Source organism: Oncorhynchus masou, chromosome 27 (genome assembly GCF_036934945.1).
Source record: "Oncorhynchus masou masou isolate Uvic2021 chromosome 27, UVic_Omas_1.1, whole genome shotgun sequence".
Lineage (NCBI taxonomy): Eukaryota > Metazoa > Chordata > Actinopteri > Salmoniformes > Salmonidae > Oncorhynchus > Oncorhynchus masou.
The window spans coordinates 38,661,994-38,679,426 of record NC_088238.1 but is presented as its reverse complement, the minus strand read 5'-3'; the positions used below and the strand labels follow the sequence as shown (position 1 = coordinate 38,679,426).

Sequence of the window (17,433 nt, the reverse complement as noted above, 5' to 3'; positions counted from 1 at the left end):
ACGTGTGATGTTCTACGTGTGATGTTCTATGTGTGATGTTCTACGTGTAATGTTCTACGTGTGATGTTCTATGTGTGATGTGTGATGTTCTACGTGTAATGTTCTACGTGTAATGTTCTACGTGTAATGTTATATGTGTAATGTTCTACGTGTGATGTTCTACGTGTGATGTTCTATGCATGATGTTCCATGTTCTATGTTCCACAGGGCGAGAGGGGTTTCCCAGGGCTACAGGGTCAGCCAGGCGTACCAGGGTTCCCCGGACCTGAGGGGCCAATCGGAGGCAGGGGAGAGAAGGTAGGGGCTGCTTCCTGGATCTTGTTGTAGGAGCAACATAACACCTGACTTTATCTGGGAACTTGAAAACTAATCCTTTACTTCCCTCCTCTCCCCCTCTGTCTTCCTCTCTCTCAGGGGGGTGACGGACCTTCAGGGCCATCCGGTCCAAAAGGAATTAGGGTGAGTGACCCAGATTTATTAACTTGACAAAGTCCCACACTTCTGTCTGTAATATTTCCATTTTCAGTGTACACCATCCTGGAGTGTAGTACTTCCCCCTGTCCATCAGAGGTCCTTGTTTCACTCCAATAAAACAGAAGCTCCATAGCTGTTTCTGAATTGAATGCCTCATTACACAAAGTCATCCTAACTTATGTTGTTAATTTATCTTCCTCGTTATTCCCACAGGGACCTCCTGGACTGCCCGGGTTCCCAGGAACACCAGGAATTCCAGTAAGTTCCCAACCATTCCCAGTTCTCACGTATTATAGAGAGCCCGTCTGCATCCCCTCTGGTACAGAGATGAGTCCCGGTTATGCTCCATTCTCTGGCCGTGTCCAATTGCACACTTTCTCGCATGCATTTTTCTCCAGCCAAGAGAGGAAAAAATGTTTTGTCCCAGCCAATGCTTACACTAACTTTTAAATGAATGACGGGATGTGTGCTAGTGCACACTTCTGGAAAAGGGTGGAGAATTGAGATGTTGCCATGATGGAACGTATACTGAACTTTCTCTGGTTGTTTTTGACCCGGCCTGATATCCAGTATGGATTGTCACCACGGAGTCCCTGTCTGATGTTTGACTTCCTGTTGTCCCCTGTGTGTTCTCTTCTAGGGTCTCCCAGGACAGGACGGGCCCCCGGGCCCAAGGGGAACTGCAGGCTGCAACGGGACCAAGGTAGGTTATTATGGTTACTACTGACTGACAGCCATACAACTCTGTCGAGTCCTGAGGGAACCTGGGTTCTCATGAATCTGGACTGAAACTGGCCTAAGTGGTCTATCACACCTGGCCACTAGATGGCAGCATATTGGAAAAGTTAACCTATGGGCTGGAGACTGTTGATGCGAAATGAAAGGGTGGATTGTGTCTCTTCTTAGGGTGAGAGAGGATTCCCTGGAAGTCCAGGATTCCCCGGACTGGAGGGCCGATCGGTGGGTCACACACACGTACACACTTCTCTGTCCTCTCATGCACCTACATCCATTCCCCCCCCCCTGTCCTCTTCAATGCTGCATATTACTGAACGTTTTACTGACTCTGCATATGTCTTTGACTGTTCTTTGTATGATATTGTTTCACCTATTTGCGTGTCGTACTTGCTGCTCTTGCCTCATGATAGGGCGTTGTTGTAAATAAGAATTTGTTCTTAACTGACTGAACCTGTATGAAATATAGATACACAGGTGCACCTTGTCATTTCTCTGTGTGGAAACTTGGAAAGGGGAACTAAACGAGACTTTGAAATGTATTCATTTTCTCTCTGCTCGTTTGCAGGGTCCACCTGGTCTGCCGGGACAAAAGGTTACTATACTTTTCCCGCACTGTTCTCAGCGGTTGTTATCGTTAGATTTATAAAAAGAAAACACCTGTACATTGTTATCGTGAGATGAAAAAAACACCTGTACATTCACCAGGCCTGTCTGTCTGTGGAGCTGTGCGAGTAGCTCTAGTTCTGTAGCTAGTACCTGTGTGATGTGTTCCTGTCGAACCTCTTCCTGGTGTCCCTCTCCAGGGAGACCTAGGCGATGTCATCTCCAATGACCGCTTCGGACAGAAAGGAGGTGTAGGCCTACCAGGTTTGCCTGGAGTCCCCGTGAGTACTCTATATAGAACCATTGAACCACTTTGAACTTAACTTATTTTATTTTTTTAAAGGGACATTTAAAAAATAAAAAATCTGTAGACCTTGTCTAGCGATTTTTTTTCTCGTGAAATGGTAATCTAATGTAATATATTGCTCGTATTTGGATGATCAGAACCAATCAAATGGAATGGTAAATCATTATGAGAGATCCGTGGAGGCTGCTGAGGGGAGGACGGCTCCTAATAACATCTGGACCGGAGCGAATGGAGTAGCATGCAACCGTGTGCTAGATGTTTTTGATGGCGTTCGACTCATTCCGCTCCAGGCGTTACCACGAGCCCGTCCTCCCACCGACCTCCTGTGTAAGAGATGTCATGTAAAACCGTTTCAACACGTAGCTCTGTGGGTAACGTTTGTGGTGTCCGTCTTGTTTCTAGGGTAACCCCGGCCCTGCAGGATTGTCGGGCCCTGTCGGTCCACCTGGCCCCAGAGGTTATGAGGTACACTGATACAGGGGTTCTGACAACCTTTTCAGTTCGAGACCCAAATGAGATATTGAACTTCCTCCCATGACCCAAGTCATCATACAACGATCTAATTTAAGAAGAAATAGGGTGCAAATATAGTTCTCGTAACATGTGACCTACGTTTCACATGCCCAGGGCACACTTTGGTTCCCGCCTCATAGTTTAAGAAAACCCTGAAAGTACCAAATCATCTTAACTACAAATGCCACTTGTCCATTATGTTCTGAGGGACTTTACACAGTCGAACCGGTCACAGACCTGTTACAAACGTTATGTTCTGAGGGACTTTACACAGTCGAACCGGTCACAGACCTGTTACAAACGTTATGTTCTGAGGGATTTTGCACAGTCAAACTGGTCCCAGACCTGTTACAAACATTATGTTCTGAGGGACTTTACACAGTCAAACTGGTCCCAGTCCTGTTCCAAACATGTTCTGAGGGACTTTACACAGTCAAACTGGTCCCAGTCCTGTTCCAAACGTTATGTTCTGAGGGACAGTCAGTCAAACTGTCCTCAGACCTGTTGTGACATCCAGTAGTGTGTTTGTGATCTGAAGTCTCACAGATCAATATAAGAACGTATCCAATGTAGTTAAGGGAGTAATAATGTTTTATTGTACTATCAATAGTTATACAGTTTACCGTACGCTGTGAATAAAGTTGTGTGTGTTGTTGCTAATAATGTTTTTTTGTGTTGTTAATAAAGTGTTGTGTGTTGTTTTGTAGGGTCGTTCCGGGCCTCCTGGTCCACCCGGTCCTAAGGTTAGTTGCTTTATACCCTGAATTACACACACACACACACACGCGTGCACACACACACACACACACGGTAGGTAGCCCAGCGGTTAGAGCGACTAGGTGACTAAGTGAAAAATCTGTCGATCTGCAAGGCACTTAACCCTAATTGCACCAGAGTTGCCGTCATTAATGGCTGATCTCTGGCCGTGACCCCACTCTCCGTTGGTGTTTCAGGGGGAGTGTGATACGCCCTAAAAAGTAATACATGTGTTTGTCTTGGTGTTCTTCTACTATAGGGTAACATGGGATTGAACTTCCAAGGTCCCAAAGGAGACAAGGTAGGATCAGCAAGAGAAAGACTGTCGTCAATGGGTGGTAACGATTTGCACTGAATACTGAATACTGATGAGTTTGTGTGTGTGTGCGTGCCTGTGTGTGCGTGCCTGTGTGTGCGTGCCTGTGTGTGTGTGTGTGCGTGTGTGCGTGCCTGTGTGTGTGTGTGTGTGTGTGTGTGTGTGTGTGTGTGTGTGTGTGTGTGTGTGTGTGTGTGTGTGTGTGTGTGCGTGCGTGTGCGTGTGTGTGTGTGTGTGTGTGTGTGTGTGTGTGTGTGTGTGTGTGTGTGTGTGTGTGTGTGTGTGTGTGTGTGTGTGTGTGTGTGCGTGTGCGTGCGTGTGTGTGTAGGGGGATCCAGGTCTGCAGGGTCCTCCCGGTCCACCTGGACAGGTCGGGGAGCAGAAGAGACCCACAGAGTTAGAGATCCAGAGAGGAGAGAAAGTAATGTTCTACATTTCACATTGTCCCTTATTAATCAGGAATCCCTTCCATTTCGTTGACCTCAGAAACTCCCTGGAATCACGGAATTATTAGGATCTCTATAAAGTTAGTATCTTCTGCGTCATCATTCAAAATGGACCAGTCTACCCCTTTCCCTTTTCCTATTTCTTTTATTGTCATTTGTAGATCTTGTAGAACATCAATAGTGGTTTTGTCGTTCCTGTTATGACATGTAATGTAAACTGCCAGCCATGAGTGTGCTCCTGTTTGGCTGCAACTGGATGCCGTCTTGTCCTGGAGACAGAACTGAGCGATTTCCAGCTATGGGCCAGCTGCAAAGTCAAAATGGACTGTATTGTAAAAATGAATGGGAAGCAAACTGAGCTTTTTGGTCTTAGTTTAAGGTCGGGGTAGCCCGACTGGCCCTAGTGTTCTGACATGTGTCGCCTCCCGTTGACAGCACCACCATGCCTTTTAGTTTCCTGGAACTGCTACTCTCACAATGACCACTAGATGGTGGCATTGAGCCTCTTTATGAGAACTTCCATTGTCCTATATTACTGGGTAGTCCAACTTCATATACCCCACCTATCGTTTAGCATTTAATTGAGAAAGGTATTGTTTTCAATTCATATTTTGCTGATTTATTTCAAATGTCTGATTTGAACCCTTTTGACATGATGTCCACATTCTTAACTATTTATGAAAACTGAATTAACAATAGTTCCTGTTTTTTTTTGTTTTTTTTTTACAATTGGTTGTTGTTATTTCCTTCTTCGTTTCCAGGGTGATCAAGGTTTACCTGGTCCAGCCGGTGATCCTGGTTATCCTGGTCCCCCTGTGAGTATCACTCACTATCCATCATACCATACTGTATATCTCACAGGGGGTCGGTGGCACCTTCATTGGGGAGGACGGGCTCGTGGTAATGACAGGAGCGGAATCAGTGGAATGGTATCAAATACGTCAAGCACACTGGTTTCCAGGTATTTGATGCCATTCCATTCGCTCCGTTCCGGACATTATTATGACCCGTCCTCCCCTCAGCAGCCTCCACTGGTGTATCTATGTTTCCACTCACCATCGAGAATTCTATATACAGGGCATATCATAAGTGATCGTCCCCTTTGGATTTCTTCACATTTCTATTGTGTTACAAAGTGGTTATTAAAATGGATTTCATTGGAATTTGTTAAAGTAAGGGAAGAAAGAAAAGAAACATTCAATCGGTATATCCTGATTAGATAAGTATTCGCCGTCCTGAGTCTTTCGTGCCTTGTTGCGAAAAGGATGCATGTTTGGGAACATTTGGATTCCGTACAGGCTTAGTTTTTTTTACTCTATCATTCAGGTCAGTATTGTGGAGTTACTACAATGCTGTTGATCCATCCTCAGTTATCTCCTATGGATATGGATATTCAGTGTCTGCTTTTTTTGTTGTTGTTTTTTTAACCAATCGGTGCCCTTCTTTGTGAGGCATTGGAAAAGCCCCCTTGTCTTTGTAGTTGAATCTGTTCTTGAAATACACTACTCGGCTGAGGGACCTTACAGATCATTGCTGTGTGGGGTACAGAGATGGGGTAGTCATTCAAAAGCCATTGCAACTTATTATATGGTTTGTTAAGCAAATTCGGACTCCTGAAGTTATTTAGGATTGGCGTAAAAAAGGAGGTGAATACTTGTATAACCAAGATATTTTATTATTGTATTTCTTTCTAGAATTTTCTTTTCACTTTGATATTATGAGTTATTTTGTGTAGATCAAGTGTACATTTTTATCACAATAATCCATGTCAATCCCACATTGTAATGCAACAAAATGTGAAGAAATCCAAGGGGGTGAATACTTACAGTATGATATGCACTGTATCTATGTTTCACTCAGTATCTATACCACTCTATATCTATGTTTTCACTCAGTATCTATCATACTATAGGTATCTTGTCACAAACTATCGTTCTATATACACTACATGACAAAAGTATGTGGACACCCCTTAAAATTAGTCGATTCGGCTATTTCAGCCACACCGTTGCTGATAGGTGTATAAAATCGAGCAGACAGCCATGCAATCTCCATAAATAAACATCGGCAGTGGAATGGCCCGTACTGAAGAGCTTAGTGACTTTCAAAGTGGCACCGTCATACTGTAGGATGCCACCTTTCCAACAAGTCAGTTCGTCAAATTTCTGCCCCGCTAGAGCTGCCCTGGTCAACTGTAAGCGCTGTTATTGTGAAGTGGAAATGTCTAGCAGCAACAACGGCTCAGCCGTGAAGTGACAGGCCACACAAGCTCACAGGACGGAACCATCGAGTGCTAAAGCGTGTTGCACGTAAAAAAAATTGTCTGTCCTCGGGTTGCAACACTCACTACCGAGTTCCAAACTGCCTCTGGAAGCAAAGTCAAGCACAAGAACTGTTTGAGGGGAGCTTCATGAATGGGTTTCCATGGCCGTGCAGCCGCACACAAGCCTAAGATCACCATGCGCAATGCCAAGCGCCAGCTGGAGTGGTGTAAAGCTCGCCTCCATTGGACTCGGAGCAGTGGAAGCGTGTTCTCTGGAGTGATGAATAACGCTTCACCATCTGGAGTCTGACGGACGAATCTGGGTTTGGTGGATGCCAGGAGGACGCTACCAGTCCGAATGCATAGTGCCAACTGTAATGTTTGGTGGAGGAGGACTAATGGTCTGGGGCTGTTTTTCATGGTTTGTGCTAGGCCCCTTAGTTCTAGTAAAGGGAAATCTTAACGCTACAGCATACAATGACATTCCAGGTGATTCTCTGCTTCCAACTTTGTGGCCCTTTCCTGTTTCAGCCTGACAATGGCCCCGTTCACAAAGCGAGGTCAATACAGAAAATTGGTTGTCAAGATCTGTGTGTGTTGAAGAACTTGATTGGCCTTCACAGAGCCCTGACCTCAACCCCGTCGAACACCTTTGGGAGGAATTGGAACACAGACTGCGGGCCAGGCCCAATCGCCCAACATCAGTGTTCTTGTGGCTGAATGGAAGCAAGACCGACTCCATATTAATGCCCATGATTTTGGAACGAGATGTTTGACGAGCTGCTGTCCACATACCTTTGGCCATGTAGTGTATCTACGTCGCCTATACACCTGCAAAATACTGTATATTTTGGCACATTAAACATTTTAAAAACGATGTTCTCTGCTCAGTGAGCTAGGTATCTGAATAATGCAAGACCCTATAATAACAACTCAATCAAATCAATCAGTCTATAGTAGTGTGTGTGTATGATAACGATCCGATGTTGGGTTTTGTAGGGTGTATCTGGAGGTTCGAAGGGAGAGAAAGGAGAGCCTGGAGAAGCAGGCAAACGTGGCAAACCGGGGAAAGATGGCGACCCAGGTCCTGCTGGATTCCCTGTGAGTTCTGCCCACAGAGCTACAATGATTCTAGACATTCTATTTCTATGGTTCTTATAGCCAGCTGTCTGTCTGTCTGTATGCTGTAAGTGAATGATCTGTCAACATCTACCTCTGCCTCTTTCTCTCTCAGATTCAGATAGTTTTATTTTTTGCATGACTGACAAGGCCACTATTGCTAGATTGCGTTTGTATTACTGTTAGAGTTATTTGGGTTGTTAGTTGGATTTGTTCTGAAATGTATTTATTTATTTGTGTACATTTGACTGCACTGTTAAGAGCTAGTAACACACGCATTTCGGTTGCACCCGTTATAACATCTGCTAAACTGTGTACGTGACCAATACACTTTGATTTGATTTGCTAAAGAGAAGTGAGCTAATGACATTCTGAGATAATGACTCTCTCGTTCTCTCTTTCTTTCTTTCGTTCTTTCTTTCTTTCTTTATCTTTCATTCTTTCTCTATCTTTCTCTCACTCTCTTATTCTCCCTGTCTCTCTACCTCCCTACCTCGCTCTCTATCTCACTCTCTCTCTATCGCTCCCTCTCCCTGTCTCTCTCTTTCTCTCTCTCTCTCTCTCTCTCTCTCTCTCTATTCAATTCAAATGGCTCTATTGACATGGTAAACAAATAGATAGATACAAATAGATAATAAAGAAAAGTGAAATCAATCAGAAAGGAACTGTAAGCACTCACAAAAATGTCAAAGGAATAAAGACATTTCAAATGTCATTATCTAATCTCTCTCTCTCTCTCTCTCTCTCTCTCTCTCTTGCTCTCTCTGTCTCTCTCACTCTCTCACTCTCACTCTCATTCTCTCTCTCTCTCTCCCCTCTCTCTCTCTCTCTCTCAGGGTAGTAAAGGAGACCTAGGTGGCCCAGGTCTGCCAGGTCGGGATGGTGACAGGGTGAGTTTGGCCTCTGATGCTATTTTACACCGTACAATAAACTAGATCTACAAACACATGAACGGTTGGGGGCGGCAGTAGCCTGGTGGGTAGGAGCGTTGGGCCAGTAACCCCCAACAACAACTGCTCCCCGGGCGCCGATGACATGGATGTCAGCTAAGGCAACCCCCCCCCCCCCCCACACACACACCTCGCTGATTCACCCTTCTACGTGTCTTCCGCCATCTCTTCTCTTACTCATCCCATCCATCCATCTCTCTCACTCTCTATCTGTTTCTCTCCCAGGGGGACAAAGGTGACCGTGGATACCCTGGACCTCCGGGCGTGGTGAGATATCAAACAATCTATGCATCTACTCATTCAGCTGTATCACAAGCATCCTTCTCTTATTACATTCGTGGGCAGATGGTGGCCTCCCGTAGTTTTAGACATTGTCCACTAGATGGCAATGTAACCCTGACATTGGCAGTGTAACCTGCTCTCACCCCTGCATCCTGTAATATTCCACTACAACCATAAGATTGCAAGAGTAACCTTTCTATCCCATTACTCTACCAGGTGATTAATGGTCAGACAGGAGCACGTGTGGGACCAAAAGGAGAGCCTGGTTTCCCCGGGTCATCAGGAAGGAAAGGAGACAGAGGACAACCTGGTACGTAACTCTACCCAACAGGAGATAGGACTTGATTTGCAGTGGACACATGCTGTAAAGAGTGCAATCGGGGCCTGGGTCATTCCACGAAATGAGGACCTTTTGCATTCCTCTGATACTTTAAGTAGAAATTGTGCCCCAATGTTGAATTTTAAAAGTGTTTTATATTAAATGACGTGCCCTTTCATGTGGACCACATGGAGAATTCCATACATCAGATTTTTATTATGAATAATGGTTTGCTAATGTGCCCAAATTCCACATTTTGACATGTCCCACCGTCAACACTGTGTTACTTCTAGGAAGATTTAAACCCACCTAAACCCACCATCATTGTAAAGCCCTAGTTATTTCATTGACAAATTCATTTCCGAAGATTATAATTTATTTTGTGTGATTAGTGAATCATTTCCATCTGTCCCTCATTTAAAGGTGAATATTCCTTCCTTTATATATATATATATATATATATATATATATATATATATATATATATTTTTAAATACTATATATATATATATATTTTTTTTTTTTTTTATATGTATATAATGCTTTTTTTAAAGCAGGTGAGCAGGTTCTATTCTTTTTGGCTATTTTCTGGTGTTTTGTGGTGGAAAACTGTGCGGGTCAAGCATAACACATCAACCCTGTTACCCATAAATAAAAAGGCTAGAAATGTTTTAACAATGTCATTTTATTTGTGAAGCTTGCATTCAAATACCACTTCCTGTTGCACACAACAAGCTTCCATTCAACACAGTCACAGGGGGATTTATTGCTGATTTAGGAGGATTTAACCCTGTTACAGTCAAACCTCTTACTTTATTTGACACTTAATAGGCACTTTGTCATTTTGTCATTTAACTTCTTGGGTTGGGAAAACATTTTTTTTTTATGAAGTTGAACATGTGCTCTTTATGACAGAATATTACAATTTGTTGAAATCCAAAGTTTTCTTTTGTTTTTATCAAGTTACACTTCTCGAAAAGGCACGGAATTAGTTTAACGACCCACCTATATTCATAAAGCTACTCAGAGCTGATCCAGTATCAGTTTTAGATGTTTAGATCATAAGGAATACGATTATATGAACACGGAGGACCTGTTCCTAGATCAGCACTGCTACTTTAAGAGGCTTGGTGAATACAGAGCATAACCCAGTTTTCATGGTGACCTTTGACCCTGTCCTCCCCAGGTCTCTCAGGTCCTCCAGGCCAACCAGGAACCCCAGGTACTGGAGGTGTAGGCCAACCCGGTTCCCCAGGCTTCCCAGGAGAGAGGGGCCAGAAGGGAGATGAGGGCCAGCCAGGCATCTCCCTCCCTGGGCCCCCAGGGCGAAATGGGACCCCTGGGCTTCAGGGACCACCAGGCCCTCCCGGGGCCGCAGGGGTCTCCACAGGGGGCGGTAACTGTCTAGAAGGGGCCCCCGGCTTACCAGGACAACAAGGAGACAGAGGGTTTCAAGGAGAGACTGGACAGAAAGGTGGGTCGGAGAGAGAGAAAGAGAGAGTATGTTTTTTTTTGTGTGTGTTCTCTGTTGTATACTTCCAGAGTATTGTCATGAGAGAGACATTGTTATGTTACGTTACCGTGGCTGGCCCAACGCTCCTGAATGAACAAATGTGTCATTGAAATGATCCCAACTGGCTTCTATGTCTGTCTTTCCCCTTAGCTACCTACTTACTTACTTGTCTGTCTCTCTCAGGTGACAAGGGAGAAACCTGTGTGAACTGTTTCTCACGTGGGAACTCCATCCCTGGAGCACCAGGCCCTCCCGGCCCTCCCGGGTTCCCAGGTAAGACTGCACCTCTCTCACCTGGTCATCTGTTTCCCTCCCTGTTTTTTAAAATGTATTTTTCATTTCACCTTTATTTAACCAGGTAGGCAAGTTGAGAACAGGTTCTTATTTACAATTGCGACCTGGAATATCCTCACCTGGTAGGGAATAAGACAGAGTAAAGAGGAGAAAACACGCACCTGATTTCGCAATGTGCAGGCCACCGTAACACAATGCTGTACACAACACCTCTCTCTCATCATTCTCTCCTTTTACCTCTCTCTCCCCCCTGTCTCCTCTCTCCTCCCGCTCTCAGGTGGACCAGGAGGACCAGGGGCTAAAGGTGACAGAGGATATCCAGGTGGCCCAGGGCCCTCAGGTTCTTCTGTAAGTACTTCCTGTTTGTCACTTCCTGGTTTGAAACTGGTTTGAAGCTGTGTCTACACAACTTTATAGTAACCTACAGACCGACTTACTTGGAGCCGGTTTCCCAGACACAGATTAAGCCGAGTTCAGGACTATTAAACAATAATCTCCATTGAAAATGCTTTTTAATCCAGGATTAGGTTTAATCTGTAACCGGGAAACTGCCCCTTCGAGTCTAGAGTAGCCTTGATAGAGTAACTAAATGACTCCTCCATCCTTCCATCTCTCTCTCCTCCATCCCTCTCTCCCCCAGGGTTTGCCTGGTCCCCAGGGTGCACCTGGTTTCCCAGGAGAGAAGGGTGACCCAGGTGAGGCTATTGCTGTAGATGGGGTGAGGGGCGACAAGGGAGACACAGGGTTCCCCGGACCCCCTGGCCTGCCTGGTCTGGACGGAGGACCTGGTCGCAATGGAGTTCCTGGAGCTCCTGGACCCAAAGGAACATCTGTGAGTAGCAAAGTGTCCATCTCTCTCCTTCCCTCCATTTATCTATTCATATATTTCTTAATCCGTCCCATCCACACCCTCATCCTCTCCCCTCTCTACTCATCCATCCAACCTTATCTTCTTTCTTTCTATCCCTCCTGCTCTCTATCCCTCCCTACCTTCCTCCACCCATCTATCTATCCATCCATCCCACCTCATCCCTTCATGTCTCCTTCAATCTCTCTGTTCATCCCTCCCTTCATCCATCCATCCATTCATCCCATCCAACTGTTCCTCTCTCCCTCCCTCCATCCATCCCTTCACCTTACCTCTTTCCCTCCATCCCTATCTCCATCTATCTATCCATCTATCCATCCATCAATTTCTCCCACGACATAGCATTATATATTAACCCCTCTCCACTCCTCTGCAGGGTTCTCTGTTAGTTAAGGGTGAGCGAGGGCCTCCAGGTGAGCCCGGTCTGCAGGGTCTCCCAGGTGACAGGGGTGACCCGGGATCCCCAGGCTTCGGCCCCCAGGGGCCCCCTGGAGAGAAGGGTGTTCAGGGCGTCTCAGGGAGAACGGGAACACCTGGATCACCAGGTAAGATATATTGTCTGATATACTTGAAAACCAGGGATGTATACTCTTAGAAAACTGTCCTCATAGGAGAACCTTTTGAAGAACCCTTTATGGTTCACGTTAGAACCCTTTTGGCTCCAGGTAGAACCCTTTTGGATTCCATCTTGAACCCGTTCACAGAGGGTTCTTCATGGAACTTAAAAGGGTTCTACCTGGAACCAAAAGGGGTTCTTCTATGAGGATGGCCAAATAACCTTTTTGGAACCCTTTTTTTTCTAAAAGTAACTGAAATGTTGATAAAAGTGAGACACATCGACACACCTGGGGTCCCGGAAGGTTGTGTTATTTCATTGGTATCATACTTTTACCATTAGCTTTACCTGCTGCTCTTCTAATGACTACAACTCTCTTGTACCCTTATTCCCTAACCTTTGACCCTCGGCCTTTGACCCCTGACCTATAGGCACTAAAGGTGAGCCGGGTCAAACGATAGCAGAGAAGGGACTCCCAGGACCCAGGGGACAGGATGGAGACCCCGGTCTTCCTGGAAACCCAGGTAAATAGCATGTCATCTTTACCTGCACAGGTTCACACCCACCTGAACAGATAGGCATAAGCTTTCATCCAGAATGAAGATGATGGCAGTAAGGTAACAGACAGCACAGATGGTTGGTGTTGTTTGGGGGGGAATATTTGATGTAATTCTATGAAGTATGCGCTAGTGAACTGTTTAGTAGTAGTGTTGTAAATGTTTGCCAAAACAAAGTGTTCATTTGTGTGTCCACAGGCAACCCCGGCGGGCCAGGACAGCCCGGTTTCCCCGGCTTACCAGGTGCCAAGGGCGACCCCGGCCTCTCCGGCATTGGACTGCCAGGACCCCCCGGCGCTAAAGGTAAACACTAAATACCTGGGCAGGTATGCATTCACTGTCACCTGTATGGTTATAATATAAACTTCATGGACCGATTTCCGGAACACAGATTAAGCCTCGTCCTGGACTAAGAAGCATTTTCAATGGAGAATCTCCACTGAACATGCTTTTTAGTCTCGGACTAGGCTTAAAGCCCTGACGTCCACACAAGATGGCACAGCCATCATCTCTCTCATAGCACCATAGCACAGAGTAATTTGTGTGTTTCACAGTAGTGCCTTATACTATAAACAATTATTACAAATCACTCACCTGTCCCCGCCCGCAGGATTCCCAGGCTCATCTGGTGTGCCAGGTGGTCCCGGGGGTCCAGGAAGACCAGGAGTGGACGGCCTCCCCGGTGAGCCAGGTGGACCTGGAGCTAAGGTACGTACCACAACGACACTACTATAGATGGATCTTAATACTGTACTAATTACAGATTAACATAATCATTTACAGTGTCAAGAAAAAATATGTGAATCCTTTGGAAATACCTGGATTTCTGCATAAATTGGTCATAAAATGTAATCTGATCGGTCACAACAAAAGACAAACACAGTCTGCTTAAACTAATAACACACAAACAATTATACGTTTTCATGTCTTTATTGAACACACTGTGTAAACATTCACAGTGCAGGGTGGGAAAAGTATGTGAACCCTTGGATTTAATAACTGGTTGACCCTCCTTTGGCAGCAATAACCTCAACCAAACGTTTTCTATAGTTGCGGATCAGACCTGCACAAAGGTCAGGTGGAATTTTGGACCATTCCTCTTTACAAAACTGTTTCAGTTCAGCAATATTCTTGGGATGTCTGGTGTGAACTGCTCTCTTGAGGTCATGCCACAGCAACTCAATCGGGTTGAGGTCAGGACTCTGACTGGGCCACCCCAGAAGGCGTATTTTCTTCTGTTGAAGCCATTCTGTTGTAGATTTACTTCTGTGTTTTGGGTCGTTGTCCTGTTGTATCACCCAACTTCTGTTGAGCTTCAATTTGTGGACAGATAGCCTTACATTCTCTTGCAAAATGTCTTGATAAACTTGAGAATTCATTTTTCTGTCGATGATAGCAAGCTGTCCAGGCCCTGAGGCAGCAAAGCAGCCCCAAACCATGATACTCCCTCCACCATACTTTACAGTTGGGATGAGGTTTTGATGTTGGTGTGCTGTGCATTATTTTGTGCATTATTAATTTAAGCACACTATGTTTGTCTATTGTTGTGACTTAGATAAAGATCAGACCAAATTTGATGACCAATTTATGCATAAATCCAGCTAATTCCAAAGGGAATTATAGCAATGAGAATCCAAACTGGATAGCATTGTATCAAGCTAAGGTAAAGACTGAATGTAGACAGACCTGCACAGAGCAGTCAAAGGAACATGGCCACAGCACATTTAGCTAGTAGTATAGCTTTTCCTCCCAACCGAAGGTCAGACTGGGTTTAACACACAGGATTTAACAGAGCACAAGCGACTGAAAGTTTCAAATCGTAGAAGAGGTGGATGAAGGGTTGCCCTCCCAGCAGCCATGATGCCCTGAAGAGCTGACTGGAATGAGAATTGAGGACCCATGTCTACCAGGTGTCCATGGGTCCGGAAGACGTGCTGCACGTTGAGTTGGGCCGTCTCTTTAGCAGAGGGAGAGCTTAGGAAGAGGAATTAAGTGGGCGGCTTTGGAAAACCGGTCCACTACTGTGTTGCCATCAGACGGGGGAAGACCCGTGATGAAGTCCAGGGATATGTGAGATCAGGGACGATGAGGGACAGGCCATGGTTGAAGAAGACCAGCCGGAGCTTGACAAAGAGTCTTGTTCTGCGCACAGACCGTGCAGCCGGCGACAAACGTCCGGGACCATGGTAGGCCACCAAAAGCGTTGTTGCACAAAGGGCAGGGTCCAACGGAAGCCCGGGTGGCAGGCAAGTCCAGGACCGAGTAGCGGACAGCACCATGCACAAACATCTGGTTATCTGCCCCCCCCAGGGGTTTGTCTGGGAATTCTGCGCCTCACGGACCTGCTTCCCTATTCCCCAGCTGAGTGCCGTTGCCAGACACGAGGTGGGAAGGATGGTCTTGGGGTTAAAGAGCGCATTGACAGCACATCCAGCTTAATGTTGAACCGGAAGAAGAGCAGGGCCCACCTAGCTGGCCTGGAATTGAGATGCTTGGCAGTACAGAGATATTCCAGGTTCTTGTGGTCTGTCCACACAATGAACAGATGTTCCGCCCCCTCCAGCCAGTGCCTCCACTCCTCCAACACCATTTTCACCATGAGAAGCTCACGGTTCCCCACATTGTAGTTCCTCTCTGTGGTGTTGAGGCGATGTGAGAGGGCACAGGGATGTACCTTGAGGTCCAGGGCATAACGCTGGGACAGGACAGCCCCCACTCTGACATCTGAAGCATCGGCCTCCACCACGAACTGGCAGATGAACCAAGATGGGAGCTGTGGTGAAACAGTGTTTGAGATCCTGGAACGCCTGGTCAGCAGCCGGGGACCACATGGACGGAACCTTGGGAGAGGTGACTGTAGACAGGAGTGTAGACAGGCGGGAAGCCAGGGTGCTGTAACATCAGATAAAGTGGCGATAAAAGTTGGAGAATCCCAGGAAACTTTGCAGCTGCACCCTGGACGTAGGCTGGGGCCAATCCACCACCTCTCTCACCTTCCCAGGATCCATCTGTACACTACCTGTAGCGATGATGTAACCCAGGAAGGGGATGGTGGAGCGATGGACTTCGCACTTCTCCGTGGTCACAAAAAGCTGGTTCTCCAGGAGGACGTGGAGCATGTGTTCTTGGGCAGAGCAGGAGAAGACAAGGATGTCATGGAGGTAGACGAAGACGAACCGGTTCAACATGTCTCGGAGAACATCATTAACCAGAGCCTGGAACACAGCTGGGGCGCTGGTAATGGCATGACCAGCAACTCGTAGTGACCGCTGACCACGTTGAAGGCTGTCTTCCACTCGTCCCCTTCCTGTATCCGCACCAGGTGGTAGGCGTTCCGTAGATCCAGCTTGGAGAACACAGTAGTCCCTTGGAGCGGCTTGAAGGCAGGGGAGATGAGTGGTAGTGGGTAGCGGTTCTTCACCGTGATGTCGTTGAGGCCCCTGTAGTCGATGCACGGGCGCAGGGTTTTGTCCTTCTTCTCCACAAAGAAGAGCCATGCGCCGGCGGGGAGGCAGAAGGACAGATGAACCCTGCAGCTAGGTTGTCCTCTATGTAGGTCTCCATTGCCTTATCCGCCGGACCCGACAGAGAGTACAGTCGTCCCTGGGGCAGTGCGGTGCCTGGGAGAAGGTCGATCCCGCAGTCATAGGGTCGGTGTGGAGGAAATAAAGTGGCCCGGGCCTTACTGAAATCCTCCCTGAGGTCCTGGTACTCCGCGGGAATGGCGGAGAGGTCCGGGGCAACTTCCCGAGCCCACCGGAAGATGTCCTGGGGCAGGCCATGCTGACTTCAGGCAATGGGCGTGGCAGAATGGGCCCCAGCCCATGATGGCACCAGCAGTCCAGTCAATAAAGGGATTGTGTCGCTGGAGCCAAGATAATCCCAATACCACAGGAACCTGAGGAAACTTAATCAGCATACATTGGATTGCCTCGCTGTGGTTCCCTGACACTCGTAGGTTGATGGGAGTGGTATTGTGAGTGATCCGCTGTCCAGTGAGGAATCCGTAGAGTTGCTCCAGCAAAGTCTTGAACACCTGGTCATGGCGTTCTGCCAGGGTTTGGAGTGCCTCCATAAGACATTGTAGTAACTCCTCGTGTCGTCCAATGGTGGCTCATTGCAGGGAGACAGCATTGTGGAGCTGGTCTGAGTCTGCTGGGTCGGTCATGGCCAGTTTGTACTATCACATATTAGCGAAGACCCAGATACAGATAGTGTCGAAGTAACGAAAGTTTATTACTAGACAAGGGAGCAGGCTAAACGACAGATCTTGACTGGTTGACAGAGGTCAGTAATCCAGATCAGTCCAAAAGGTACAGAATGGCAGGCAGTCTCAGGGTCAGGGCAGGCAGAGGTCAATAATCCAGTGTGGTGGGGCAACAAAATGAACAAAATGAACTGGCAACAGACAAACAGAGAACACAGTTATGAATACACAGGGGATAATGAGGGGAGATGGGAGACACCTGGTTGGGGGTGGAGAAAAGCACAAAGACAGGTGAAACAGATCAGGGTGTGACACCAATGCTCCTTGTAGGACACATCACTGCACTCTATAC

General features: G+C 46.6%; 1 protein-coding gene across 1 annotated transcript in view; it reads left to right on the top strand.

The window, feature by feature from the left end:
• LOC135516103 (collagen alpha-5(IV) chain-like) overlaps positions 1-17,433 on the top strand; it is a 90,251-nt gene that overhangs the window by 41,816 nt on the left and 31,002 nt on the right. The window contains 24 exon segments of the mRNA XM_064940143.1: positions 208-297; positions 415-459; positions 688-732; positions 1,115-1,177; positions 1,381-1,434; positions 1,778-1,804; positions 2,016-2,096; positions 2,525-2,587; positions 3,343-3,378; positions 3,651-3,692; positions 4,036-4,128; positions 4,915-4,968; positions 7,416-7,517; positions 8,372-8,425; positions 8,711-8,752; positions 8,984-9,077; positions 10,273-10,560; positions 10,783-10,872; positions 11,171-11,241; positions 11,534-11,725; positions 12,138-12,306; positions 12,749-12,841; positions 13,073-13,177; positions 13,485-13,582. Of these exon segments, the coding sequence (XP_064796215.1) occupies positions 208-297; positions 415-459; positions 688-732; positions 1,115-1,177; positions 1,381-1,434; positions 1,778-1,804; positions 2,016-2,096; positions 2,525-2,587; positions 3,343-3,378; positions 3,651-3,692; positions 4,036-4,128; positions 4,915-4,968; positions 7,416-7,517; positions 8,372-8,425; positions 8,711-8,752; positions 8,984-9,077; positions 10,273-10,560; positions 10,783-10,872; positions 11,171-11,241; positions 11,534-11,725; positions 12,138-12,306; positions 12,749-12,841; positions 13,073-13,177; positions 13,485-13,582 (2,091 nt within the window).